The sequence below is a fragment of the Thunnus thynnus genome, chromosome 12 (assembly GCF_963924715.1).
Source record: "Thunnus thynnus chromosome 12, fThuThy2.1, whole genome shotgun sequence".
NCBI classification, from domain to species: Eukaryota; Metazoa; Chordata; class Actinopteri; order Scombriformes; family Scombridae; genus Thunnus; species Thunnus thynnus.
Window position 1 is genome coordinate 18454125 of NC_089528.1, and position 26698 is coordinate 18480822.

General features: G+C 38.4%; 1 protein-coding gene across 1 annotated transcript; it reads left to right on the plus strand.

Moving 5' to 3' along the window:
• The first annotated feature begins 717 nt into the window (after positions 1–717).
• ube2v2 (ubiquitin-conjugating enzyme E2 variant 2) lies at positions 718–8034 on the plus strand. Its single transcript, XM_067606065.1, has 4 exons — positions 718–832; positions 6525–6673; positions 6811–6936; positions 7113–8034. The coding sequence occupies exons 1-4, from the start codon at positions 817–819 to the stop codon at positions 7257–7259; spliced, it is 438 nt and encodes a 145-aa protein (XP_067462166.1). The 5' UTR covers positions 718–816; the 3' UTR covers positions 7260–8034.
• Positions 8035–26698: the final 18664 nt, after the last annotated feature.

A 26698-nucleotide genomic window follows, 5' to 3' on the forward strand; every position in this document is an offset into this window, starting at 1 on the left:
AAAATACATCTGAGCTGGGTAAAATCTATGAATAAGTTTGATAGAAACTTCCTTCATTCTGTTAGTTATCAGATACTGCAGGCCCTTTTTCCATGTCAGGTTATTCAAAAAGCGATTCCAGTATGAGATCACATATGGTAATGTGATGATGTCTTTTTGAAAAAGTGATCTTACGGATTTATTTTTATTACACGGATGCAAAGAAAAACAAGTTTTTCCCTACAGAAGAGTGCTTTGGAGTAAGAAATAGTAAATACTGATGATTAACCCTTGGTTGTTGCCTAAATAGGAAACATATACCAGAGGGGATTGAACCAAAAATGTTGTATTGTGATAAAAAACTCCTCATGAGTAAATAATGTGCTTATAATGTGTATTTTGTGAATAAAATCTGAATCTGCAATGTATCCAGTAACATTTATCCATCAGGTAAATGTAGTGGCACAATGTTTTCCTCTGAAATACAAGAGGAAGTATACAGTTGCATATTTTAAGTGCTTTTGGGGCCTTCTGTAATGATTTCGGGGTAAATGAATTAGAATAGAAACATAATTCAATATTTTAATATTTAAACATCATAATAAATCCGTAGCTGTTTGGGACCCTATTAATTGGGGCCCCAGGCAGTTGCTTACCTTGCCTAATAGTAAAGTCCTCCCCTGGGTGGAGTATATATATGCAGAATTCATACACAGTATGTATAATACAGTATATATATCTTCTTCTTCCCATTTGTTGGGATCACTGCGCTGAGCTGCCGGCGTGACGCTGCCGTGACGTCACACCTCAGTGTGCTTCTGGACTCGGCTGAAGAACATGGCGGCCTCCTCAGGTTTGTGAGCCTTCAAATTTAACATCCATAGCGAAGCCCGGGGCCGCGCCGACATGTCGGACGGCAAACGTGGCGATTTCCTCACTTGAGATGTTATTTTATAAAGTTGTTCTGAGGTGTAGTTTTGTCGAAAGAACACCCCCTCCCTTCTCTTCTCGGTTGAAGCGATGGTGTTCACGGGTGCCATCTATTTCATGGAGGCTGCGGTGTTGGCTAACCTAGCTTAAGCGAGGCGGCGTTGTGAATAGCTTTCTCTAGTTAAGTTAGCTAAAATAGCTCAAGGTGTCTGAAAACGAGCGGTTATACTACTAATACTGCCTCTATGTGACACTAAGAACATACTATAGACAGAAACATGCGGTATAAAAGTTCAATAAGGTGTATATGTTGCAGTTTTTATGACCGTTGTAAACAACCGCTAGTTAGCTTCCGTAGCTAGAATATTCTGACCGCGGCAGCGACTGTCCGCCCCGTTACGTCCCGGTTACCTGCTCACTTCATCGGAGTAACTTCTCTGTTTTATCGGATGTCCAGGCATAAGCCTTTTGTGTGCTTTAATATTCCCCAAGGTGATCAAAATGATTAAATAGCAACAAATACAACGTGGTGATTTTAATGGCTTCCCTGCGACACACCGCACATTGCAACACAACTGTGACGGGAATGTTTTATGCTCTCATTAGCATTCTACTTTCTAACGTTATTGTCAGATTGTGACTGGATTTCAGGCCTACCTAGAACAACATTTAAAGAAAATGTTTGGCACTGCATAGAGGGGACTGCGGGATTCATAGCTTTACACTATAGTTGGCACGCTGCGTTTCAGCAAATAGCCGGAGCCCGTGCTTGCCTCAGCAGGAAGCAAGCGTGGTTCTCAAACTTGCAAAATACACTCTTCAAGATCACAGTAAAACAATATGACCTTTAAAAATCAAACCAGATTAATTTCCTTCTCTACTTATATGTATATATCTTTTTAAATCAAACAAACTAAACATTTTACTAAGGTGTGAAAACGGGGAAGTAACGTCAGTTTGCTCATAATCGAAACTACCTCAGGGCAAGTTGGCGCGACCTGCTGATTCATTTTTAACTTGGCTATGGTTTAGGTTACTAGTGCCATAGATGACATGCCTTAAAAAGGAGTGGAGACTGTAAAACAGTGATGCCCTTTGAAACGCACTGAAGCACGAGGTTATTTTAGATTTTAGAGAGAGCTGAATAACTAGTTAGACCGACACGCACATACAGTTTACCAGTAAATCCAGTTATCCTGACCAAGCCTTAGTGTGTGTCTCTGACATGTATTATATTACCATTACACTGTATGAATGTAATGATACTATATTTTCCCCCAAGAACTTTGACATATGTTACAAACTGCTTGTAGGAACAACATTGCATTCATATCAATAATAATACAAATTATCCAAAGATTAGAGTAGAGAAAATTAAAAATAAAAGTATAGAGTATTGATAATTCATGAGAAGTACAAACTGGGGCTAATCCTAACCATACTGGTAGGATAGTAACGGCCTTCCTTCAGCAAACAAGAAAGGAGCAACATTAAAGGTCTGTCTTAAAACAATGAACATTGAAATAGGTTTTTCTTGCTGTAACTATTCCTCCTGTTCATACTGGCCATTAGAAGATCCCTTCATAATGAATTTACAATGTCAGTGATGGAGGACAGAGTCCACAAGCTTCCGTCTGTGCAGAAATGTATTTAAAAGTTTATCTGAAGCTAATATGAAGCTTCAGCTGTCTAAATTAGTTAAATCAAGTAGATATTTTTCAACGTTACAGTCTTTTTAGTGCCAAAGTCTGTCTTTTTGTTACTATACTTCCACCGCAGCTCAACAGGGAAACACTGTCTGAGGGAATTTGATGCTAAAAAGACTGTAAATGTGGCAGATATTCACTTGGTATGACTAACTCAGACCGCTGAAGCGTCATTTAAGCTTCAGATAAACTTTTAAATGCATTTTTGCACAAAATTACTGTGTGGACACACTGTGGATTTTGTCCCCGTCACTTACATTGAAAGCACATTTGAAGGAGATCTTTTAATAGCCCGTATGAACAGGAGGAATGATTACAGCGAGGAAAACCTCTTTCACTGTATATATGGGCACCTGACTGTTGTTTTAAGACACACTTGAACATTTGTTTTAATTGATAAACACTAAATCAGCAACCTGTTTCTATAAAGGGCTGTGGCTAACAATTAATTCCATTATCGATTAATCTGTTGATTATTTTCTCAATTGTTTTGTCTATAAAATATGAGAAAATGGTGAAAAATCAATGCATGCACTATAGAGTTTATTAAGTAAGATAAGAAAAAATAAACTTGGCCTATAAAACGTTCAAAAACATGATGAGTAAAAGCATTAAATTAAATTGAGTGGTGTTGGCAAGCCTGTATTGGATTTCCTGCAATTCAGTTTCTTGTTAGCTGTCGGCCAACAGATATCCTGATACAACATATCTGTGATGAGCTCAAATCGGCTGATAATATTGGTCGGGCTGTAATCTGTACTGGAGCTGCAGCAATTAGTTGATTTTAGCAGATATGCCAAACATTTATTGGTTGCAGCTTCTCAAATGTGAATATTTGCTGCTATTATCTGTTTTATATAATTATACACTAAATATCTTTGGGGGTTTTTTGGCTGCTGGTTGAACAAAACAGCATTTGAAGACGTCAATGCGGGCTGTGGGAAATAACAGACATTCTTCACTATTATAGCACATTTTATAGGCTAAGTGATGATTTATTAATCAAGAAAATAACAGCAGATTAGGCTAATTGTTATTATAATAATATAAATTGTTAGTTGCAGCTTTAATCTGTACCAGTGTTTGAGTGGTGATAAAGGGCTTAAAAATCCTGAACGCTCTGTGACAAAATGCCTTTTAAGAAAATGGGAGAGGTCATGTGCCACTTAAAAATCAATCCTCCTTTGTGGCCTCTGCTATTGATTTTTAAAAGTGATTTTTGAAGTCTGTATGATGAATGTAGTCTGACATTGCGTGAAGTGATATGAACGATTCGATAGCAGGGGACAATTTGAATGTTTTCACCACGTCTCCTGATTTAGTCACGGGGGCTTTTTTAAAAAAGAAAGAAAGAAAGAGAAAAAAAACGCTCTTTTCACTTCCTCTTCTGTGAATTTGTCTTTAGGATCATAATTATGAATAGCAGTAGTTTCACTTAAGTGCTCTCCCTCTCAACCTCCACCACTCCTCCAGTCATGAGCTGTAAGTGGTTCATCATTCACGCCGCCGTGAGTGCCTGTCAGCCTGCGTGTTTAATGCCAACGCCTGAACTGTCTTCTGAGAACATTTTCCCAGTAGCTCAACACTTTGACTGACTAGTTTTGAGTGATGTTATCATCAGCTCGGCAGTTATGACATAAGTCATAAAATGACTGCAAGTTACCCTGAATCATTTTGTTTAAAATCAGCAGTATAGACCTAGGGCTGGGCGATAAAATTCATCAAAATAATTATATCAATATGATTTTCCTTGATAGAAATATAACAAATGTTCAGTATAATTAAACTGAGAGGGAGAGACAGAAGCCATCGCTAACTGCTAAGCTAAGTACCTAGCAGATCTGAAAACTACTGTGTGATTAGCAAGAAAGTCGCTAAAAGAAGGGAGAGCTTTGTAAGTTTAGATGTACAGCAGTTGATTAGCCGCTATGATGAAGATTAAAGCAAAAATAACTCGGGTGAGAGCAGCAAAAACACTACCAGCAGCAGTAGCCTGCATATGAGGTGTTTAAGGAACATCTGTAAATTGTAGCATCTACTGATAGTCTGCATGGCATCTGTAATTTGTAGCTACAGAAACTAACCTGTGTTATACTTATGTTATCGTGTGTTACTGGACATGTAACTAACTTTGCAGTCTGAGCCATCTTACATGTGTTGTATCAGACTGCAGCATTTCATTTTTCTATTAGGATATTTATTTTGTAGAGAAAAAAATGACAGAAAAAGGATTTTACTTAATTTTGCTCATGCATATTTTGATGTTGAAAAAAGATGATCATAATTGTTTTGAATGTTATACCTCAGATTTGTGAAATGTTGACGAGTGTTTGTCACGTTCTGACCACAAAGAAAAGTTTAAAACCACAATTAACTTTCACTCGGGAGCAAAAATCAGCCTTTAAACCTGAAAGAAATAATGATTTGACATTTATTGTGATAATTATCACATCGCTGTATCACCCAGCCCTATATAGACCCATGTGCTTCAAATCTCATGACTGTTTCCAAACGGCTGTCGAGTGCTGATTGTATTAAGCGTCAGTGTTCAACAGCATCAGATATCTTTTGGTGAATGTCCTTGTGAACAAAGTATCAGATTAGATGCAGGTAGACGAGGATGTGCGATTTGCTATGGTCAGTGTACGTTATTATTAATCTGTCGAGTCATTTCTTGTATAAACCAGTTCTGTCTTTCTGTTTCACACTTACTCATTTGGATGCAGAACTTTTCTATGACAGGAAATATGAACGTGTGTCTGCATCAGTTTTCATGAAAGGACGCGCAGTTTGAGCTCCAACATCGACAAACACCTCGATATTCATGTTGCAGTTCTGTTTCAGGCAAAGAACTGTCGACTTAAATCCAGTCCAGGGCTATAACTAACAATTAATTTCATCATTGATAAATCTGACATTATTTTTCGATTAATCAATTAATTGTTTAGTTAAAATGTCAGAGAATAATAAAAAAAAGCCTCTTTCAGTGTTTCATATTTTCATCTACAAATGTTTTTTTCCGACCAATAGCCCACGTCCCAAAGATATTTTTCGTACAAAGATTTAACTAAAAGAGAGGCTTGAACCAGAGAAAATTATTCATTTCAGATTAATTTTCTACCAATAAACCAGTCGTTTCAACTCTATTTACAGTATTGATTGATCTGCCAGTTATTTTGTCAATTAATTAATTAATTGTTTGGGCTATAGAACATCAGAAAACAATGAAAAGTGCCTGTCATAGTTTTCCAAAGTGACATATTCAAAGTACCTATTTTATCCAACGGTCCAAAAGCCAAAAATATTCAGTTTTCTACTATTTAAGACGAGAAGCAGCAAATCCTCACATTTGAACTGGAAACATCAAATGTTTGGGATTTTTATTTTTTATAAATGACTTGAATGATTAAAGGAGTCAATCAGAATAGTTGCTGATTTCCCCGTTGATGGACTAATGATTAATAGACTTGTCGTTCAGCTCTATACCAGCCTTTGCTAAAGTCAGAAGAAATTTTTACATTATCATGATATAGAATATTATCCTCATTAGGTTAATATTATTATAAAAATTATTTTTTGGGTATTTTATGTCTTTATTAGATTTATTTATTAGGCAGTAAAGAGGTGACAGTCAAGGGGAGAAAGACACAGCAAATGCTGCGTATTGTGCTGCCGTCATCTAATAACTCCATTGATAATGAGATGAGATGTGTGTGATTCAGCTCAGTAGGCGATTGATCGATCACATTGTACTTTTACTTTGCAGTAATTAATCACAGCTGCATGTTGCAGTGTTTCCCGGGAGAAAAGCTTTTCACTGTTAGTGCTTTATTCAGAAATGGAGTGTATTTCATTTATCTCTTGTTTGAAATCTGTGTTTGTGTGTTTTTTTTTTTTTGGTCATTTTAGGAGTTAAAGTTCCACGCAATTTTCGCTTGTTGGAGGAGCTTGAAGAGGGCCAGAAGGGCGAAGGTGATGGCACAGTCAGCTGGGGCCTCGAGGATGATGAAGACATGACTCTCACACGGTGGACAGGCATGATCATTGGACCAGCAAGAGTAAGCAGAGCAGTTAACTCCTCAGTTACAGCATGTTTACTCACTGCAGTGTGTGGATTTCCATTCCAGCACAGACAATTATTGTATACTCTTGACAAACATAAATCATTTTTTCTCTTTGCTTCTTTGTTTTTCAGACCAATTATGAGAACAGGATATACAGTCTGAAAGTGGAGTGTGGACCTAGATACCCAGAGACAGCCCCGACTGTTAGATTTGTAACAAAAATTAGCATGAATGGGATAAATAATTCCAACGGGACGGTGAGTGTCATCACAAACTCGACAAGGTTATGTATGTGTGTGTCATATCAGCTCAACTCTTGCAGTTTAGTGATCCTCAGATGTGATATGTGCAATAACTCACTGTCAGCCGTCCTGTCACAATGACTAATCTGCTTTTTTCTTCTTTTTTTTTTTGTCTTTGTTGTGTCTCACAGGTGGATTCACGTAGCATACCAATATTAGCAAAATGGCAGAATTCTTATAGCATTAAAATTGTTCTTCAAGAGTTAAGGCGTCTAATGATGTCCAAAGAAAATATGAAGCTTCCACAACCACCAGAAGGACAAACCTACAGCACTTAATCGTAATGGATTGTTTTGACCCTCTGTCTTAAACCTTACTCTCTTAGAAATATTGTGTAAAATCATCAAGAGGCTCACTTCGCACATCAACAATATCGTCAGCAAGAGCAAGATTGGACTTTCTTATTACATAGCTCATTCAAAAAAAAAAAAAAATGTCCCTGCAGTTTAGGCACTGAGTAGATAGTTAAAAGACTACAAGACCACAGTTATTCGCCTTGAATAAAGTTATTTGACAATGACTTTTATGTTCGACCTGTTTGAGCTTGAGTGGACTTGAAGAGGAAAGCATGATGCCACGCAGAGGCGGGTACCAGAGTCCCAGTAGTTTTCTGTTCAAATGACTGATCACTGAAGTAAAGAACAAGATGTGTGTAAGAAGGCATGTTCTGTAACTAATACCTAGTCGAAGAGAAGCCACGTTTCTTTTTTTTTTTCTTTTTTTTTCTTTTTTTTTTTTTGAGTTGTTAGTCAAACTTAGCAGGTTCATTGAAATATCATGCAGATTGATGAGTATTGAACTGTGGCTGTAGTCTAAAAGTAGTGTCACAAGGTAAGAAAGATTTTTTTTATAAATATATATATATATCTGTATTTGACACGATACCAATATGTTTCTGTTCTGCAGCTCTTTGACATGTAACAGACGTTGAAGCCTGTTCTGTTCTGAAACCCTTGCATTCAACTTCTAGTGAAAATGGCAGGTGTATGAACTTGTGATTTTCTGAAATTAAAATCACTGCGAAAAAAAAAAAAAAACACTCCCAAATCTCAATGTTGTAAGTTTATTTGACTTCCCAGCTGAACCTACAGTTTCTAGTTTTCCCACAAGAGGGCCTTAGCTGACAACTTAGTCAACCGGTTATATTGTGAGTAAGCTCTCTCGCTCCTTGTTGGGTTGTGTAAGAAAAACCAGGTCAAGGAAACTGCCGGGTGACACCACACTTCAGGTACTTGATATGTGACCTGTGCTCATTAGAATAATATAGTCAGAATGCCATTTATTATACACTGCAGCTCTCGTTTGCTGGCATATTTATTAGATGAACAAACCTGTTTCTGGACGAGTGATGGTCCATCCAAACCTTGTTATGTTGTGCATTAATTCCTCGTGTTTTAGTTGGAACGCTGAACAGTGTTTGGTAGTAGAGATCCAGCGCAGGTACTGTTCCCTCTAAGAATGTGACCTTTTATTACTTTTCACATGTTTGATTATTCATTAAGCTTAATTAAGTAAATAAATGGTGTTTAAAGGAAGTTCACCGAGGATGGTGTAATATAGCTTTAGTACACTCAGTTTGTTTTATCTCTATCTCTTTTATGATTGTGTATTGCTTCATTAAGTTACTGAAGCATTTATTAATTTTTAATTTTTAATTTTTTTTTTATGAGGCAAAATTGATTAAATTTTTTTGTTAAAACAGCCTGTGAGAGTAGTTGAAAGGCAATGAAGGGTTAGTGGTATATTTAGGGGGATTTGATTTCTGGCACTAGACTCAATTTATTTTGGATGTTATTTTGACGGCCTAGGGGCGGATCTAGGGAGGAGGGGGGGGCACAGACACACAGTCACACAACACATGGAGCGACTGACAGCTGCAGCATCTGGAGGTAAATCAAATCAGACTGTGTGTGAAGTTTAACCAGCCAAACCAATTAAACCTGTATGCTAAACCTGACTCAGTAATGAGTTAGCCAAAGGTTAACTCGCTAGCTAAAACGGGGTTCATCACAAGACTTGATTTGGGAGAGCTTTGTCATTCTGAGCCTTGATTTTAGTAGATTTAAAAATCTGCAGGTGCAGTGTTGCAATGTTAAACACTATTAAAGGACCAGTGTGTAGGATTTGGTGGCATCTAGTGGTGAGGCTGCAGGTTGCAACCAAATGAATACACCTCCCCTTCCAAGTGTTTAGGAGAACCTACAGTAGCTGCAAAAACACGAAAGGTGTAACGGTTTGTCTGTTATGGGCTACTATATAAACATGGCGGCCTCTGTGGAAGAGGACCTGCTCCCTATGTAAATATAAAGGGCTCATTCTAAGGTAACAAAAACACAACAATTCTTATTTTCAGGTGATTATACACTAATTAAAACATACTTATGAATATTATATTTCATTTCTGCTAAGTCTGTTCCACTAGATGCCACTAAATTCTACACACTGCACCTTTAAGTTATGTTTGAATCCATCATGTTTAGGGAGTGGGTTGTGGGGACTGCAGACTAATAACTGCACATCAGTGCAAGGAGATCCTATTATATTTGTTTAATTAGCAAATACATAACTGTCCTTCTAACATTGTAAGTTACAGTACAGAGTCTACACACATACACAGGCCTCTGCCCTCTTGACTGTCAGACTGAACATATTAGCCATGAGGAGATTAATTAGTCTAAATATCATTCAGTGTTAAATCTGATTAGTTTGATTGTTTTATTATAATTTAATAACCACATAATCCTATAGTAATACATGGCTTTTAACCAAAAGATCCTTTCACATCTTGACTACTGTAGGTCAGAGTAGTTGGACTAGCGTGCAGTGCAGACCCAAAATGGAAAGGATGAGCAAAAGCGGTGATATTAACAGCTTTTTCAGCAAGAAAAGTCTGATTTTAGATTTGCGTGTGAAACATTTTGCTGCACAGCATAACAACTGTCGCCTTCAGCTGTCTTAAAAAAAATGGTCCATATGACCTGATAGTTAGTGCAGAGCCAGTAAAAGCTGCACGGTTATTTGTATGAATGCTGGTATCTTGTTCCCATTGTCCATCATTAATAACGTGTGTATCAAAACAGCAATGTAAGAATAAATATAAAATATATTTGTGTATATGACCCTTCCATGCCACCCTGCCAAAAACTCTTGCCACCCCATGTAAATTTTCTACATCCATCACTGCTAGCCACAACTGCACTACTGCGCCAGCTTAATATTCATTCAACATCAGTCAAATCACTCGATTGACGTTTCACTTTCTCATCCTCATCTTTCCAAAGCTTGTGACATTAACCCAATATTGTGAATATCTTAATGATGGATAGTGAATTTTAGTCGGGGCATCTTTATAAGCAAGCACAACTCTTGATAAATCTGTGTCCTCAAAACCATTCAAGACTCCCAAGACGGTCCGTCTGTATGTGTGACATCTGAAAATGATGAACTGTGGCGGCTTCCGCATTTGACCTGCGTGACCTCCTGGGCCGTATATATCGCTCTCCCTGGCTGCAGAGCCTGACGCCAGGCAGCTTGTGTTGTCTTGGGGCTGCGATGAGCACACTTCTGTCGGTCACACTGACCCGCTCCATAACACTGTCACTGCAGAATGGCAAGAGCTCGGTGTTGGCGATGTTTCAAAAATGCCCCCCCTCCCTGCAGAAACAATGCCAAACAATTTTCACATTCTGTATCTGCATATGTTATCTCAAGACAGCTGCATAAAGATAGACCCACAAAGGCATCTAGTCAGTGTGTTTTACTAAATATAGAGATAAAATACTGTGTATAAGCAGTAAATCAACCTATATACAGAATAAATATACTTGGAACTGTGAATTATGACTTTCTCAGCAATTTGTGCAACATTAGCATATCAAAAGTTCTTAACTTTCTATTTTCAAGTCACATTTGCATAGGGTGAGCTTTGATGTGTACTCGGATGCACTGCTATCGCCCGGCTGCTCCTCATGTCCAACTGACTTGGAGCTCTGTCCCCTAGAGGGCGCTATGCACCCATGTATGTCCTTGGCAGAGCTCTGTTGAAGTGACGGGGGATTCTGTTTAGAGGACATGACTTGTCTGAAAAGGCAGCACCACTGTGATGCTTCCAGGCTGCATTTGTGCATGCTGTCATTATTCTTTAGAAAAGTGACGTGTTTTGCAGTTTGCTGAAGGGGGGGAAGCTACAGCCCGACTGCTGTTCAAAGGCTCGTAGCTGGTGTCCCTGTGTGTCCTTTTGTGACTATTGAGGCTGTGCACGTTGATAGATAACTAAGGCAGCACCTGTGCTATGAAACCAATAGATCTCTGAATGCAAACAAGGTTTTTATATTGGAGTTTGTGTGCATGCATGTGGGTGTGAGATGACTCAGTGTTTGCTGCAGAGGATGACCTCGCTCCTCCTGTTCTTCCTCAGTCTGTGCAAGACAAGATTTGACTTTCTAGATGTGACAGTTAGTATATGGGCCCAGCTTCCATCAGCTATACTCTCCTTGCTTGTTGTTTTTTGTTTATTTTATCCTCACTCCTCTAGGAAGTCATGAATATGAAATCAGAAGTGGCTTGTGTTGCAGCCAGTTCACTCAGCACAGTCATCCCAGATATAAAAGACACAGCCCCAGGTTACACAAGCTTATTTCTTTATTCATCACATGTATTTCCAGAGTAGACTTCTCTGAACCTCTGCTCGTGATGACTACACTTTTTTTTTTTTTTTAGAATCTCATTTGAATGGATGTAGGAAATCCTTACTTGACTATTTAACCTCCAGCTCCATCAGACTAATCTGAATTTCAAACTCAGGCACCTGCACAAAGCACCAAGTGAAGCCGCACTGGAAGCTCACTGAGCTTATTACACTTGTACCACTCATTCTATATTGGTTTCTTTATAAGGTGCCATCCGGGCAAAAATAAAAGAGTTATATTGCTTTGGGTTGGGAGGGACTGAAGACAGAAAGCCGGAGAGAGCTGTTCAGTGATCTAAGATGGGAAGGAATGTGGTGAGGAGGACATACTGTACGTCTCGTCTGCCGGCAGACTGCTGGAACCAGGCCTATGCTCCCAGAGCACTCACCTTTTGCCCTGAGGGGCCAAAAGGTCACGTCTTGTGTCTCTTGATACTGTAAAAAGCTTTGTCTTCTTTATGGCTGCTGAGGGGAGAATGTGTCTGTCTCCCTGAGAAACTCCATTTGTTCCCATTCTCCAAGTCCTTGTCATTACTTACATTTTGACTTTTATAGAGAGGAGAGCTGATATAACCAGTAATACAACCAAATATGGTGTAAGATGTAGTTTAATTCTGTTTACGTGACATTATGAGAGATGGAGGACATTCAGTCACACTCTGCCAATTGTCAAGGATGATGAAATAAAGTGTAAAGATAGCAAAGTTACAAAGGTGACATCCTGTTACCAAATAACCAACACAAAATGCCTTTAAGTTCATCAATAAAATGACTCCCAAGTCAAACATCCAAAACATGAGTTATAAAGAATAGCATTATTAAAACTAGGATGATGAACTTATACTTCCAATTTACCCATAAGGAATAATTAAATCTTCTTATTAAAATTGTGGTCGTTTCTTATTATTTTTTATGTGCAAAAGTAACTTGTTCCTTTAGGTACTGTGGTGCCAGTAATTGGAACAAGTCACCATGTCAGTATTAAAACCAGCAACAGCAGTTTTTGTCTTGTGGTCATGAGTTCCCTTTAATCTACAAAGGTGGTCTTTTAGAATTGACTCTGATGTTATAAATATTATATACTTCACTGAGTTATAGTTGTACGACTCTGTACTTCATTGCTCACCACCTGAGTTGTTGGGAGTGCCAACATGTTCTCACATCCCAAACTAACTTGTTCTGACAGATATTTCAACAAGCTGTGAACACAACATTGACATATTATCACCTTCTATAAAGTTCATATACTGACCGTGTTTGCAAACAGTTGTTCATTTACACATCCAGTGGACACGAAGCAACATTAACATTCATTTTAAGTCATGTTTCTCACCACCTGGTGAATTTAACTCAAATATTCTCTTTATTTTAGCTCAATTTTGTTCTCCCTCAACTCCTGAGGGAAATATCTGGCTCTTTAGCGGCTAAGTGCTCCACTATGTTTAAAGCTAGTTGCTTACTTGTGTCTGTTTGCCATTTGGTGCTGGGCAAGTACAAACAGTAGGCTTGTCAGAGCTTTTCCCCCTGAAAACAGCTACCTGTTGTAGCTGGAACAAGGTGAAAGAGAACCATGAACCAAAATAGTAAAGTGGTGTAACTTAAAAACCAAAACAATGAGCTGAAAGACATTAGAACTCTGTTGGTTCATCCCTACGAGCCACTCCTTTCACATTACACATATTTGATCCATTGTTGATATGAAAATATTGATTAGAGCAGCTTTAAGTATTTTCCTCAAACCATGAACAGACTGAGTGGTCAAAGCAAATCAAAATAAGCTAATTGGCCACGTTTACTTTATCAATTAAATTAGCTTTTCTAGACAAAAGCTAGTTTTGTTGACTTAGCCGTATAGGATAATACTGATTCAACCTAGCTTTTTTAGCCTAGGTATTGATCAAAATTAAATAATGCACAGATTTAAACAATAACTTAAAAAGGACCGGAGAATTGGGCACTTTTTAATGTATTAATAAGAAAAGAAAATCTGTTACCATAACACTGTTTGCTTAAGCTAATTACCCACATGGATGGTTTTTTGGGGGCTTGGCAAATGGTGTGTCTGCTGAGTGTTTAAGTGCCGTATTTACAGTGAGATAAATGAATGGCCTCCTCTCTCGCTGTGAGAAAAGAGACAGATTGAAACCACATGTCTGTTGCACTACCGGCTCTCTGGGCTATTGACATGCACTTCACAGAGCCATCCACATTCGGATACGCCGCTGCAGCGAGCGCTCGAGGTCATTTTTATGCTCACTGATGTTAGACTGTAAGACTTGCAGAGTGACAGTCTGGAGTGATAGGAAAGCTTCGATTTGAATCTGCTGTCAGCATGTGATGTATGGATCACGCTATCTGGAACATGAATTTAAAAGTCAGCGTGTTGCTTGTAAGTGCACAACCCTATCCTGGGTCAAAGTGACACAGAACAGGGCTTCTTACAAAATGTTGCAATGAGCAGGAAGAAAAAAAAAAAAAAAAAGACCAAATCGTCTGTCTGTGTACTCACTGCATTCCAGGTTATTTATACAGACTGAAAAAACTGTGTAGACTTCATGTCTCTACTTGGTGAGAACTATTAAATTACTGGTGGATGTTTTTAATTACTTCACATAAATGTTGGAACACAACACTTCTCCAGTGTTTGGAGGAGGAGGAGGAGGAGGAGGGGGGGGGGGTCTATAATGTCTCACATGTTTAGGGAAGCACTGGCTTGCACTTAATCATGGTGGTCCCTGTGTGATTCTGGCGTTGGAAATGTGGCTTTGTGAGAGAAAAGTGAGCATTCCTTCTGCTGGCGCAAGGGAGAGGAAATGGGTAATAAAACCAGGAAAAAAAAAAAAACCTCGGCGGCCTGCTGGAGCCAGTGATTCTGGGATCCACTTAATTGCTCTTAAATGAAAAAGATTTTTGGCTTCCCATTTGCTGTGTTTAAAGAAAGTCAAGTCAAATCCCACATGTATACCAGCCAAGCGGTGACTTCTCATCCAGCAGTATGAGCACTAATCCCTCTCTTTCAGTGGTGCCATCGGTAATATTATTATTAATATTGAGAAAGCTGCTGTTCAGAGTCAGCAAACGCCAGAGGAGGCAGACATTCAGCTCTTTTGCTCATTTACTAAGGCCAGAGAAGTCACTGGGGAAAGAGGATATTAATACCAGTTTGTTGAAAGCTTTTATCTCTGTGGTTTATCAGACTTTGAATGTTGCCGTTCTTCCTGACAAATATGATGACAAACAACTATTATTATCGTTCAAATTCTTAATGATAATGCTATTTTCCTTGGAAGACTTTTGCCATTACTACAAGTTAAACTACTGTATTCAAAATCGAATTACTAAAGCAGAAGTGCAGAGATAGTAGCAGCAAAATGTACTTAAAGTATCAGAAGTACTTGAGGACTGTTGTAATGCATTATATTACTGGATACTACAGACATATTACTTTGTACGCAGTATTCTATGTAGTAGATGATTGAGCTGATATCAACTACTTTATATACTGTTATGTTTAAGATAATTGCTTCATATTTTATTAGTTTATCATATATTGCATATGTAAAATATGAATCTGCTAGTGGAGTAAAAAGTACAATATTTGCCTCTGAAATGTAGTAGTATAAAATACCATAAAATGGAAGTACTTTAGTACTTTACAATAGCTTCTTTATACCACTATAACAGTGAGTTTTTTCATCACTTTCTCACGTCTACTGCTGTGTCATTTTTCTAGAGCACGACCTCTTGCTAAATAAAACATTTTATCAAGCCTTTTTCATGTCTCCATCATTGGTCATTTTTGTTTCCCAGCGTGATGGCCGAGTGTGAAGATGCCACTCAGCGAGCCATTAAGGCCCACAGTGCCACGCTAGGCTGTCATGTTGTGTCAGCTATTCCTTTTGTACTCATTAATTGTTGAGAGAAGTGTGTCACATCCTGTCAGGCTGACTGCTGGTGTCCCTCTGGTCACCCCTCAGTGCCCAGTGCCCACTGATGCTATTGTGGTAGCGATGGCCACAGAGGAGAGGAGAGCCGGGCCCCGCAGGATGTGAGACAATACTGGGAAGGAAGAGGAGGGAATCCCGGAGCTGTGTGCAGAAGCCCGGTCAGCCGAGTGTCTCTGAGAGCATTCCCCTGTGACTCCCCCCCCACCCCCTCGCCCCCCCTTCCCCCGAGGATAGACTTTGTCATCCTCTCACTTATGTATGTGTTGGGAATGAGAATAGTTTCTTCACAGGTTTTATTTCTTCATTCTTCATCTAAGAGGTGATGTCTTCATTTAGTTTGGCTTTAGATGGCTTCACAATTTTTCAAGTCTGCCTTAAAACAGCAATCAGGTGCCCAATTGAACACTGAAATAGATTTTTCTTGCCATAATCATTCCTCCTGTTCATACTGGCCACTAGAAGATATCTTCATAATGCACTTACAATGTAAGTGATTGGGGCCAAAATCCACAAGTCTCTTTCTATGCAAAAATTGATTTAGTAGTTCATCTGAAGCTAATATGAGGCTTCGGTTGTCCAAATTAGTCAAATCAAGTAGATATCTTTCAATGTTACAGTCTTTTTAGTGCCAAAGTCTTTTTGTTACTACCACTGCAGCTCAACAGGGAAACACTGTCTGAGGAAACACAAAGAGGGAATTTGATGCTAAAGAGACTGTAAATGTGGCAGATATCAAATTGGTATGACTAACTCAGACTGCTGAGGCCTCATATAAGCTTTAGATCAACTTTTAAATGTATTTTTGAACAAAATGACTGTGTGGACACACTGTGGATTTTGGCCCCCATCACTTACATTGAAAGCACATTTGAGGGGGATCTTTTAATAGCCAGTATGAACAGGAGGGGTGATTACAGCAGGAAAATCCTCTTTCAATGTTTATACAGGCACCTGACTGTTGTTTTAAGCCAGACTTGAGAAGTCGTGAACCTGTCCTTTAAGTTGAAAACAGTTTTTGTTCATAATTAATATATTCTGTCTTTATTACTTAGCTCAAAATAATAATTTGAATGCCAAACCAGCATTATTTGAAGATTGTTATGTTTATAAGCCATTAATATCATCAAATGATCAAAATACATCAAATATTACCAGTTATGCTATTAGCTACTAAGCTAACTATGTTTTTTTAGTTATGGCAACATGACAGTTATGTTAGCTAGCTAAGTAGAGGTGAATTGCAATGTGAATCACAGTTGATATGTGGTCAACAGTAAATAGTCTATAGGCTAACAAAAGTAACTGATAACTGATTTATAAGACACTATTTCTAAGGAGATATAAGATATATTTGGGTCAAAAATACATATCTATTTCTATATATTTATATGTATATCTATTAGCTACCAAGCTAACTAAGGTAATGTTAGCTAGCCATAAAGTAATTTCATTATAATAGCAAAAATATTTTGACATAATTGTAATCAAAGTGTAAATGTTATGTTTATCAATGTCATGATATATTTTTTCTGAGTTTAAATATATATTATATAAAATATGATATATTTTATATAATTACAACTACTTCATTCTATAATATTAATGATTCATTAACAGTGGGCTATATACACCAGTTATGGATGCTTCACAAAATTGTTAACAAATACATTAATATAGTGCTAAAAAATGTCCTTATATCCACTTACAATTACGTTATAGTGTGTCATAAACCATTTATGTACTGCTTTTGAATGCTAAATAGGTGGGGGTTAAAATAAAGAGTTAGAATTCACCTGCTGTTAGTTAAAAGCTAAGACCTGTACCTCTTAAGAGATGAAATATTATCCAAATAAAACATTTTATGACACCTTTGTGTGCTCAGTGAACTGCCTGACTGTAGAGAGTCAAGCCCTGTGCGCTCATGTTAAAGCTAAAGCAATTACATAAGATTTTTTCATGTTTCCACAAGCAGCTCCACCACATATAACACTGCTTGGGGATACTAGCAATGACCATTAATGTCTGACTGAAAACAGGCCACAGTGGCCTGTATGCGCACGAATCAACGCTCAGGCGGTGATAGACTACATGGCACGGATGGAGAATTAATGAAGAAGAATCTGTGGTGTTGGGATGCGGTTGCAATTTGCTCCTGCTGAGTGGCTGAAATGCAGTCACACAATAAAAAAAATGCGAGACCAACCATTTAAGGTTCTGCCTCTGGCCACTTGAAAACGTGTCTCTCAACCACAAAAGATGATGCACTGGGTTGCACTACAGACAAGCGGGGGAGCAAAAAAGATGTCCAAATATTTCCATGGCTCCTGTGGCCTTCTGCTTGCATAGTCCTGGCATGAGCTCATCTGTGTGCGGCTAGTTTGTGCTCCCTCAGCACTGTTCTTTCCCAGTCTGTAAGTATCAATGTCGAAGCTAACTAGGCATTGACAAAGTCCTCTGAGCTCCCTTTCCCACTACCCACCAGACTGTGGCTCCACTTGGTATTGAGGTTTTCATAAAGGCAGATTATATCTTTATGTCACCTAATACAGAAAAAGTGCAGGTCATCGTCTCAGGTTTGACTTAATATCTGGAACACTTTACTCAGTTAGGTGGTCATCCTAAGCCAGAAGTCTGGATGATAGCACCATTTATCATCAGCTGCACTAAGGTATGCATTCTTTGTGGTCTTTAATGTGTTTTAAAGTGAGCTTACAGTATGAAACAGTTATGTATTTAATTCCCCTTTAGTAGTTATTTTTGTAAGCTCGGATCCAAATGGAAAAAGTCGTCACAAAACGTCAAGAGGACCCTTTTTGGGGGATAAGCATTCTTTTCAACTCCCGTTCAAATCTTCCAAAGAGCGACTCTCTTGTGGTATTTAACCAACGAATAAATTGACATGAAATGTATTCCTGATAATGCAAACATCGGGAACAGAGGAGCCAGAAATAACTCTCCCAGGCAAGATGTGGAAGAGATTAAGGCTGAACCAACGAAATAAGCGAGTGGAGGCGGGAGGTTGGAAAATGAGATGGGGGAGGAGGGTGAGAGGAGAAATAAGAGGAGGTGAGGAGATGGTGTCTGCAAGGGGTGAGTGTGTGTTATGTGTGTTTTGAGGGGAGGGAGGTGGGGGACTCAGTCCATAGAGGGTTTAGAGAGTGAGTCGAGAGGCGAGAACTTAGCAGAGAAGGGGGGTGGCCCTGTGAAAAGGAACTCATAAAAGTCACATTTGTTGGTGATGCATGAGGAAGTGAAGCCAGCTTTGGCACATGTGTCTGTGGTGCTAAATTAACTGTTAACACAAATAATCAAAGTGCAGGGCCCATTGAGCGCTGGCGCCAGTGAAATGAGGGGGAGAGGCTGGCTCGCTTCTCTCTGAGAAGTTGCAGCAGACTAGTAGTGAGCTAGCAGGTGGAGGTCTACCAGGGGCTTTCACAGGATGGAAGTGCTTACAAAACAGGCTGACCAGCCCACTGACAGAGGAAAGCACCGCCGCACTCCTGCTTTCCAGCTATTGTGTGGAAGCGTGCTTCTCTTTTTAGATCTTTCTTTGTAAAGCCTGACATCTCGGAGCAACGAAGGACATGGCACCAGCAATTACATCCATGACTGGCTGATGGTTATTAAAATGCCACTATTGTGACCTTGAGAATTTTGTTTTTGTATCACAGGCCGTTCTGGACTGTGTACAAGAGGTCCAAAAAACTGGACTTCCACTTTACAGGCGCAAACATTGTTGTGACACACAGACAACTTAACACCATGTGGCCTCAAAGCTGCTTTCTGACCTAAGATCATCTTCCTCACTGCTGATACTGATGGGCTGTTATGAGAATACACACATAGTGGTTTTAGAAAGTTAAATAAAACATCCTCTTACGCCTGCTAGAGCAAAGTTGCTGTCTGTTTGTTTGTTGTCATACAAGATAAGTTCTACTCTCTTATATTACCTTTTTGGCTTGTGACCCCTTAAAGCAAAGCGATGATAGCAATGGATATGAGTTATGAGCGGTTCAGCCAGTTCTTTTTTCTATGACGGTCATTTTAAGAACTTTCAGAGGCCCAAAGATGTAAAAGTGTCCAATATTTTATAGGAAGGACGCGAAATTGAGGGAAAACCCAGAAAACATTAATATAATTTCATGTAAGAATGTTTTCTTATTTCCGTTTTTTCTTGTGACCCCCTTAGATTTATTGCGGGACCAATGACATTACATTTTACAGAACACTTAACCTATAAAGTATATCATTATCCTTTATCGCTCTATATTTCTTATCCCATGTTCCATATCCACATTTTTATCACTTGCTTACATTCTAATATTTACTGCATTGTACATGCTTTTGCGTTCGCTCTTTCCTATTTTCTTTTGCCTAAATATGTGCCTTTAAAATGTACTCACACTACGTAGAATCTAACTAAGCATTTCACTGCACACTGTGTTGTGTATGATTGTGTATGTGATCAATAAATATATGCGTTGTAAGAATAATAAAGGGATCTGAGATATAAAAGTGTTAAAAGATAATCAGTTAGGGAAAAAAACCAATACATAAAATGTATTGAAATGGATATTTTTTGCAATACATTATCTCTCCATGAACTCAATAGGACTGAATTGTATCAAAAAGTAAATAGATCAAGATGTAGTCCTGTTTGCAGTTATAAGTTTTAAGTTATTAAGTCACACATGATATCTTTGGGGCCTTTATGCAAGATTAAACAAATGAGCAGTATTTGAATGTATGATCAAAAGACTAATCTTTGTCTTTACAAGACCATTTCAGCTCTAGTTTTCCTCCTGCCAAAAACAGTCAAGTCGTGAGGGGAAAATAAATACAACAATTTGGAAAAAGTAATACCCTGCAGCTTTGTGACATCAGCACAAAAGAAGCATGGCCCCTGATGCTCTCCACTTCCCATGCAGCCCACAACTGGGCCGTAGACCGAGGTTGCCTGGCGCCACAGTCATCATGTGTGTCAGTCACTTGCAAAACTCACTGTTTTCCTTAGAGGATGAGCTAAGCTCCTCCTTTAGCCCTAACGATTTATTTTAGACTCCAGCGTCCAGAGACCCCCTTTCTTGAAATCCCAGTTTATCTTGGCCATGTTGTTTCAATATGAACCAATCAGCTTAGCCTCCAGTGGAATGTCCCCTGAGACTTGCCTTGGTTTCCCAATAGGCCCATTCATTTTGAGGACACAAGTTTAACATCTGGTTTGTATTATCGCTCCCTACAATAGCTCTCATCTTGGGCTCAGTTGCACACTGGGACAGGAGGGCAATCAGTCCCTACAGAAATATTATTTGATACTAAGACATATGTAAAAGTGATCAGCCACCTTTTGTTGATTATGAGATACATTTCCTTAAATCAGCAGTTTGACAATTCGAAAAATACACTCACTTGCTTTCTTGCTGAGAGTTATATGAGTATGGAACATCGATACCACTCTCATATCTGTACAATAAATATCTAGCCGGAGCCAGCAGCCTGTTAGCTTAGCTTAGCATAAAGACTGGAAACACGGGGAAACAGCTAGCTTGGCTCTGCCAAAGGTAACAAAATCCAGCTACCAGCACCTCTAAAGCTCACTAATTAATGTCTTATATCTTGTTATTGTAACAAAAACCAAAACATGAAGAATAAAATCTGATGTTTTTTGTTAGCTTACCAGGCAACCAGGAAGTTATTTTTTCCATAGAAATAGTCTAGCACATAACCCAGTGAATTGTTGTTTTTACACTAAATGTCATATGTTAATTAATGAGCTTCAGAGGTGCTTGATTCTAGCTGTTTCCCCTGTTTCAAGTGTTTATGCTAAGCTAAGCTAACTAGCCACTGGCTCTATCTTCATACTTACTGTACAGATATGAGAGTGGTGTCGATCTTCTTATCATGGAAGAAAGTGAATGTATGTATTTCCCAAAATGTTGAACTGTTCTTTTAAGTTCTACTTCATGAAATAATCAGTTATTCTCATGCATTTATTTATGAATGAATTCATCATAGTTTCTGTGTCATTGCACATGTAGGATGTTTTATGCTCCAAATGTGTGAAATTAGGCTTTGTGCCACTGCAGAGTGCTGTGCGGACAAACCTCTGTGATACCAGACAAGAACACTTAAATACTTGGGTAATTAGTCTCCATGTTCCAAGTATATCCAGATGTACCATTGCGGGGGGTTTATTTTATCCTCTGTGAGAACACACTGAACCAGCAGGTGCACGTCACAGGTAAAGGCTGCTGCTCCCAGCTCCTGATAACGGACCACTTTTCGTTCTCTCCTCCCCCCCGTGTATGTCCTTCTTCTGCTCTTCCTCTCTCTCTCTCCCTTTATCATCTGTACCACCCTGGAGTGCAGTGCATTGAGGTGCCTGCCAAAATTCATGCCAAATGAAGAACAAGAAGGGGAAGCAGGCAAGGGTGCTCTGAGTCTCTTATCTGGGTGTTATTGAACATTTCTTTAAAGAAATAACTAATTTGAAGTAACCTTCAATTAGGCTGTGCTTAGAAAAATGTCGTCTTTAGGCCAGAGTGTTCAGGTTCTTTCACTATCTGCCTTATCATCTAAGCATCTGAGAAACTATTGTGCCTTAAATTAACATCGTCCTCTCAACATATTGTATCCCTGTCTGGTGGAGTTCCTGTTTAACTTAATGGAGCCTTTAAATTTTATGATTTTATGAAAATGAATTATACGCTTCTTATCGTTTTTCACTGTCCCAAATTGCTTTCTTAGGCAACTCAGGCATATTGTTTATGTCTGCTTCATTGGTATTTACTCTGCTATTTCTGTCCATTGTCACAATGGAGCCAACAACAACAAACTATTCAATTGTGAATAGAAACCATTCTGTCGAAGGTTTATAGATTATATCAGCAAAACTTAATTGACCTCTTTTAAATCTTTGTTATTCTTTTGATTGCAGACTGTTCACGCCAATCAATGAAATTGCTTTTCATCTTAGTTCACTTGAAAGCAACACACCGCTTTTGCTCCAGTCTGTTTGAACAGGGTTAATCCAAACGCACACCTCACAGATGGGACACATTTCCACATTACTGATGTGATATAATGTTCATTCATCCAATGTCACCCCTCTGACTGGACTTTTACTCAGCAGAACAAACGTATCATCAGGTTTTATGAGGAACAAAAATTTACCATTTCATTGTATCAAGAGGAAAAGACTGTTACTTATTTCTTATTTATTTAATCTTTTACTGTTATCTGTGGCTCTATGAATTGCAGTGTCGGTGTGTTGGTCGGCTGGTGTTTCAATCCACCACTCCAGACAAAATATATCAACATCTGCTGGATGAATTGGCACAAAATTTGGTGCAGACATTCATGATCCCCGGAGGACGAATCTTGCTGACTGCTGGCACCCTGACTGCTCCTCTAGCGCCACCATGAGGTTCACATTTATGACTTTATGAGTGAAATTTCTTAACAACTGTTGGACTGCCATGGACTCTCTCACAATGGTGTTCCCCACAAGATGAACTTAAATGTCTAGATTCTCTAAATGATCCTCTGACATTTCATCTAAAACCATCATGAGGTCAGAAGCTGTCCAACAGTTTGGTTTATGACCCAGCATCTGCAAAAGTAATGGCTGCACAATGTGCTGAATGCTTATCATCAAATGTTAGCATGCTAACACGCTAAATCAAGGTGGTTAACATGGTAAACATTATACCTGATAAATAGCTTGTTAGCATTATCATTGTGAAGAGCATGCTAAAGTTAGCATTAGCTCAAAGCACCACTGAGCCTACAGGTCTTAGTCTTGTTCTATTATTGTCTTTCTATTAAGATGAAATCACTCACATATGTACTTGTGTACAGATATGGTGTTACTCTTGTACATGTTCTACATATATATTCTTGTATATGTTCTACATCTGTTTATTTTCTATTATATATTTGATTTTAGAAAACTTAATACAATATTATTCACAAAAAAAGACTAAGTTTGTTTAGCCTCATAATGACCTGGAAGATCTACAACTGGACTTCCTCTGTATTGTCTTCCTACAGTATATTAGGGTGGATGTGAAGGTCACTAATTCATGGGCAGTAACTTTGTGTCAGGCTTCATATTAAATGCTGGCCATGCTCAGCCTAGGGCGTCTCTCTGAAGCCCAAACATTTTTGACCTCTGACCTCCTGGGAGGTTTAGTTTACAGCCGGAGTTAACAGTGCTGATAGCATGCTGAGAACCTGCCCATTTGATCCAGGAGACAGCTTGTCAGAACTGCTCTACAACCTCTGCCATCCAGTAGATAACCACAAACAAAGTTAATTTATAATTCTGTAGATAACCATGTACATGTTCTTTATCCATTTCCATGAATCTGCACTGATATCCAGCCTAAAATAGAAAGTATGGGTACACAAAAACACAAGAATCTCTCTAGATTTTCAGCAATTCATACATAAAATGCATCTTTAAAAGATGAACTCCCACGTTCGTGATTATGGTTAAGTGCTGGTATAACGTCAACTGGCAATTATGGGAAACTGACAACACTTCTTGCATAATCTTGGACAGACAAGAGAGGATTTATAAACATGACCAGCCACTTTCAGTGTTTTACACAATACAGGACAGAATCTGCTCTGTCATTTACTCATTAAAAACTTTCTGGGGCTTCCCAGTTGTGGATGAAGTGGTGAGGATTCACTTTGTGGGTATGGTGTGGGTGAGTTTATGGGTGGAAAAAAGGTTAGTAGCTCTAACAATTCTCAAGTACAGGTATTGTTAATTTAATCCTTTTTTCTGTATTTAAGTAAAAACCATTTTACAGATACGCAAATCTATTTAAAAGATAATAATAATGAATGTGAAACTTCTTTCTTTTTTTACTCAGCTCAAGGTCCACTTATTAGCTTTTTCAAGCTTTCAATGGCATTCTACGGTCTTTATCAGTGGATGTATTTTGCTCAATTGTCATGGAGATGGCTCAGTTATAACATGAATTAAGTATAGTGATAATAGGTGGTTGTACATTGGGGGTTGATTGTAACTCTGGTCTCCTAGAAATTATGTTTATATACACAACTAATTTCTTTTAACAAATACTTTTTGTGTGAAATGTAATTTCTGTCTGGATTATGTTCACTGGCAATGTTTTTTTCTCAGAAGTACATTTTTATACAGTACACAAGTTGCAGGCAAGTGATTGGAGAGGATTATTGGCATACAAAGTGCAAGACTTTGACTTTAGAGATTAGGAATTGCATTCAGAGTCCTACCTATGGTTAGGTTTAGGCAACAAAATGGTAAAATGGTTGTGTGCTGTAGGTCTGCAAGACAGCATTAAGTCAGATATCCACAAGCAAGAAACAATGGATAAAAAAAGGTATTTTCAATGGCAAGTTGAGCTTCAAAACCCTGTCAGATGGGTCTGTCAACATGTTATTTATAATTACTGTTCTGATCTGAGTTACCACCAGAGTACATCTAGTCTTCAATACCATGTGTTAGCAAAGCACACAGCTAATGCTAATGCAGCCTCGTTAGCGCTGAACCATCCCGCTTGTAGACTACGCTTGATAGTGTGCAAGGGAAACCCATGGACAAACCTACAAGCAGCAAGCTTTCAACAGCAATAGCTAAATATATGGTTACAGCTTGCAGGCCAATTAACATGGTTGAGGACGACGGTGAAACTCATGAAATAATTCAGATCGCATCTAACGACTGCACTTGAATTGCCATCGAGAGCCACCACCATATGTATGATGACTAAAGAGTGAAAGTAATTTTCTTTCTTATACTCCCTTTCCACTGTTCCCTGCTCACTTTATTTATTGTTTGTTTTATTTTGTATTATCCTGTTTATCCCATAGCACAAGGGGATGTTTTTGTGAGTCTTTATTTTTCCCATGTGAGGTTGGACACAATTACATTGTGTGATTTGCTTTTGAAGTGAGGGATCCAGGGAGTGATCTTTAATCAGTACTGAAGTAATGGAAAATTTAGCTGGCCAATGTGCCCATCTGTTGCCTGTTGAGCTTGAGTTTGCCATAATGTTATGATTTGAGGATATTTTTAAAAAGCTAACTGCTGTACCTGTCAAGGTTTCTGACAATCTTTGTCATTGTTTTGTGTTGTTAATTTATTTCCAAGAATAAATGCATATGAATTTATGCATTTGCATGACAAACTAATATTTTCCACTCCCATGTTGATAAGAGTATTAACACCCCTAACAGTAAATTTTGAACCGATGAAAAATGTGCGATTAATTTGCTATTAGTCGCGATTAACTACACAAAGTCATGCAATTAATCACAATTACATTTTTTAAACACTTGACAGCCCTAGAGTAAACTAAGACCATGATCTTTCCCCAACATTAACCAAGTGGCGTGCGCCTCATTTTAAGTATCAGTATGTAAATGTATGAACATTGTGCAACTTGGCAGATACTTTCATTAACAATATTGCTTCATAATGTTGATAACATGTCCTCTTTTAAATGTTTTCGTCTAGCACCCTGGTAGCCGAATGCTTAGTGCACATGCCACATAACCGCAATGTCTCCCGTTTGAATCCAGCCGGGGACCTTTGTTGCATGTCATACCGATCTCTCTCCCCGCTTGTTTCCTGTCTGCCTCTTAACTATCTACTATCCAATAAATGTCCCCCTCCAAAAAAACCTCATTTTTTTTAATGGCTTTTTCATAATGGACCGAATTTCTTGTGACTTTTTTAAATTATTTTATCTTGTATTTCTTATGTTTTGGGTTTAATTTACTTTATATTCTTAGATTATACCATAAAGCACTGTAACTAGTTTTTTTTTGCAAGGTGCAAAAAAAGAAAAAAAAGAATTGTAATGAAGAAAATTTCAGGTGGCATTTGTTTTTTCAATAGCTCTTGACGCAGAAGACATTTGGTCTTAGTTGGAAAAGCGTAAATAATGGAATTAATCAGGGCTGAATTACATTTAGCTGCTGCTTCAGTTTCAGGGTCCTGGTATTGTGCATGTTGGCTCACTGTCACACTGTCATGGCTTACTGGGACACTTGAACAGAACAGAGCCATTGTTAATGTTATTAG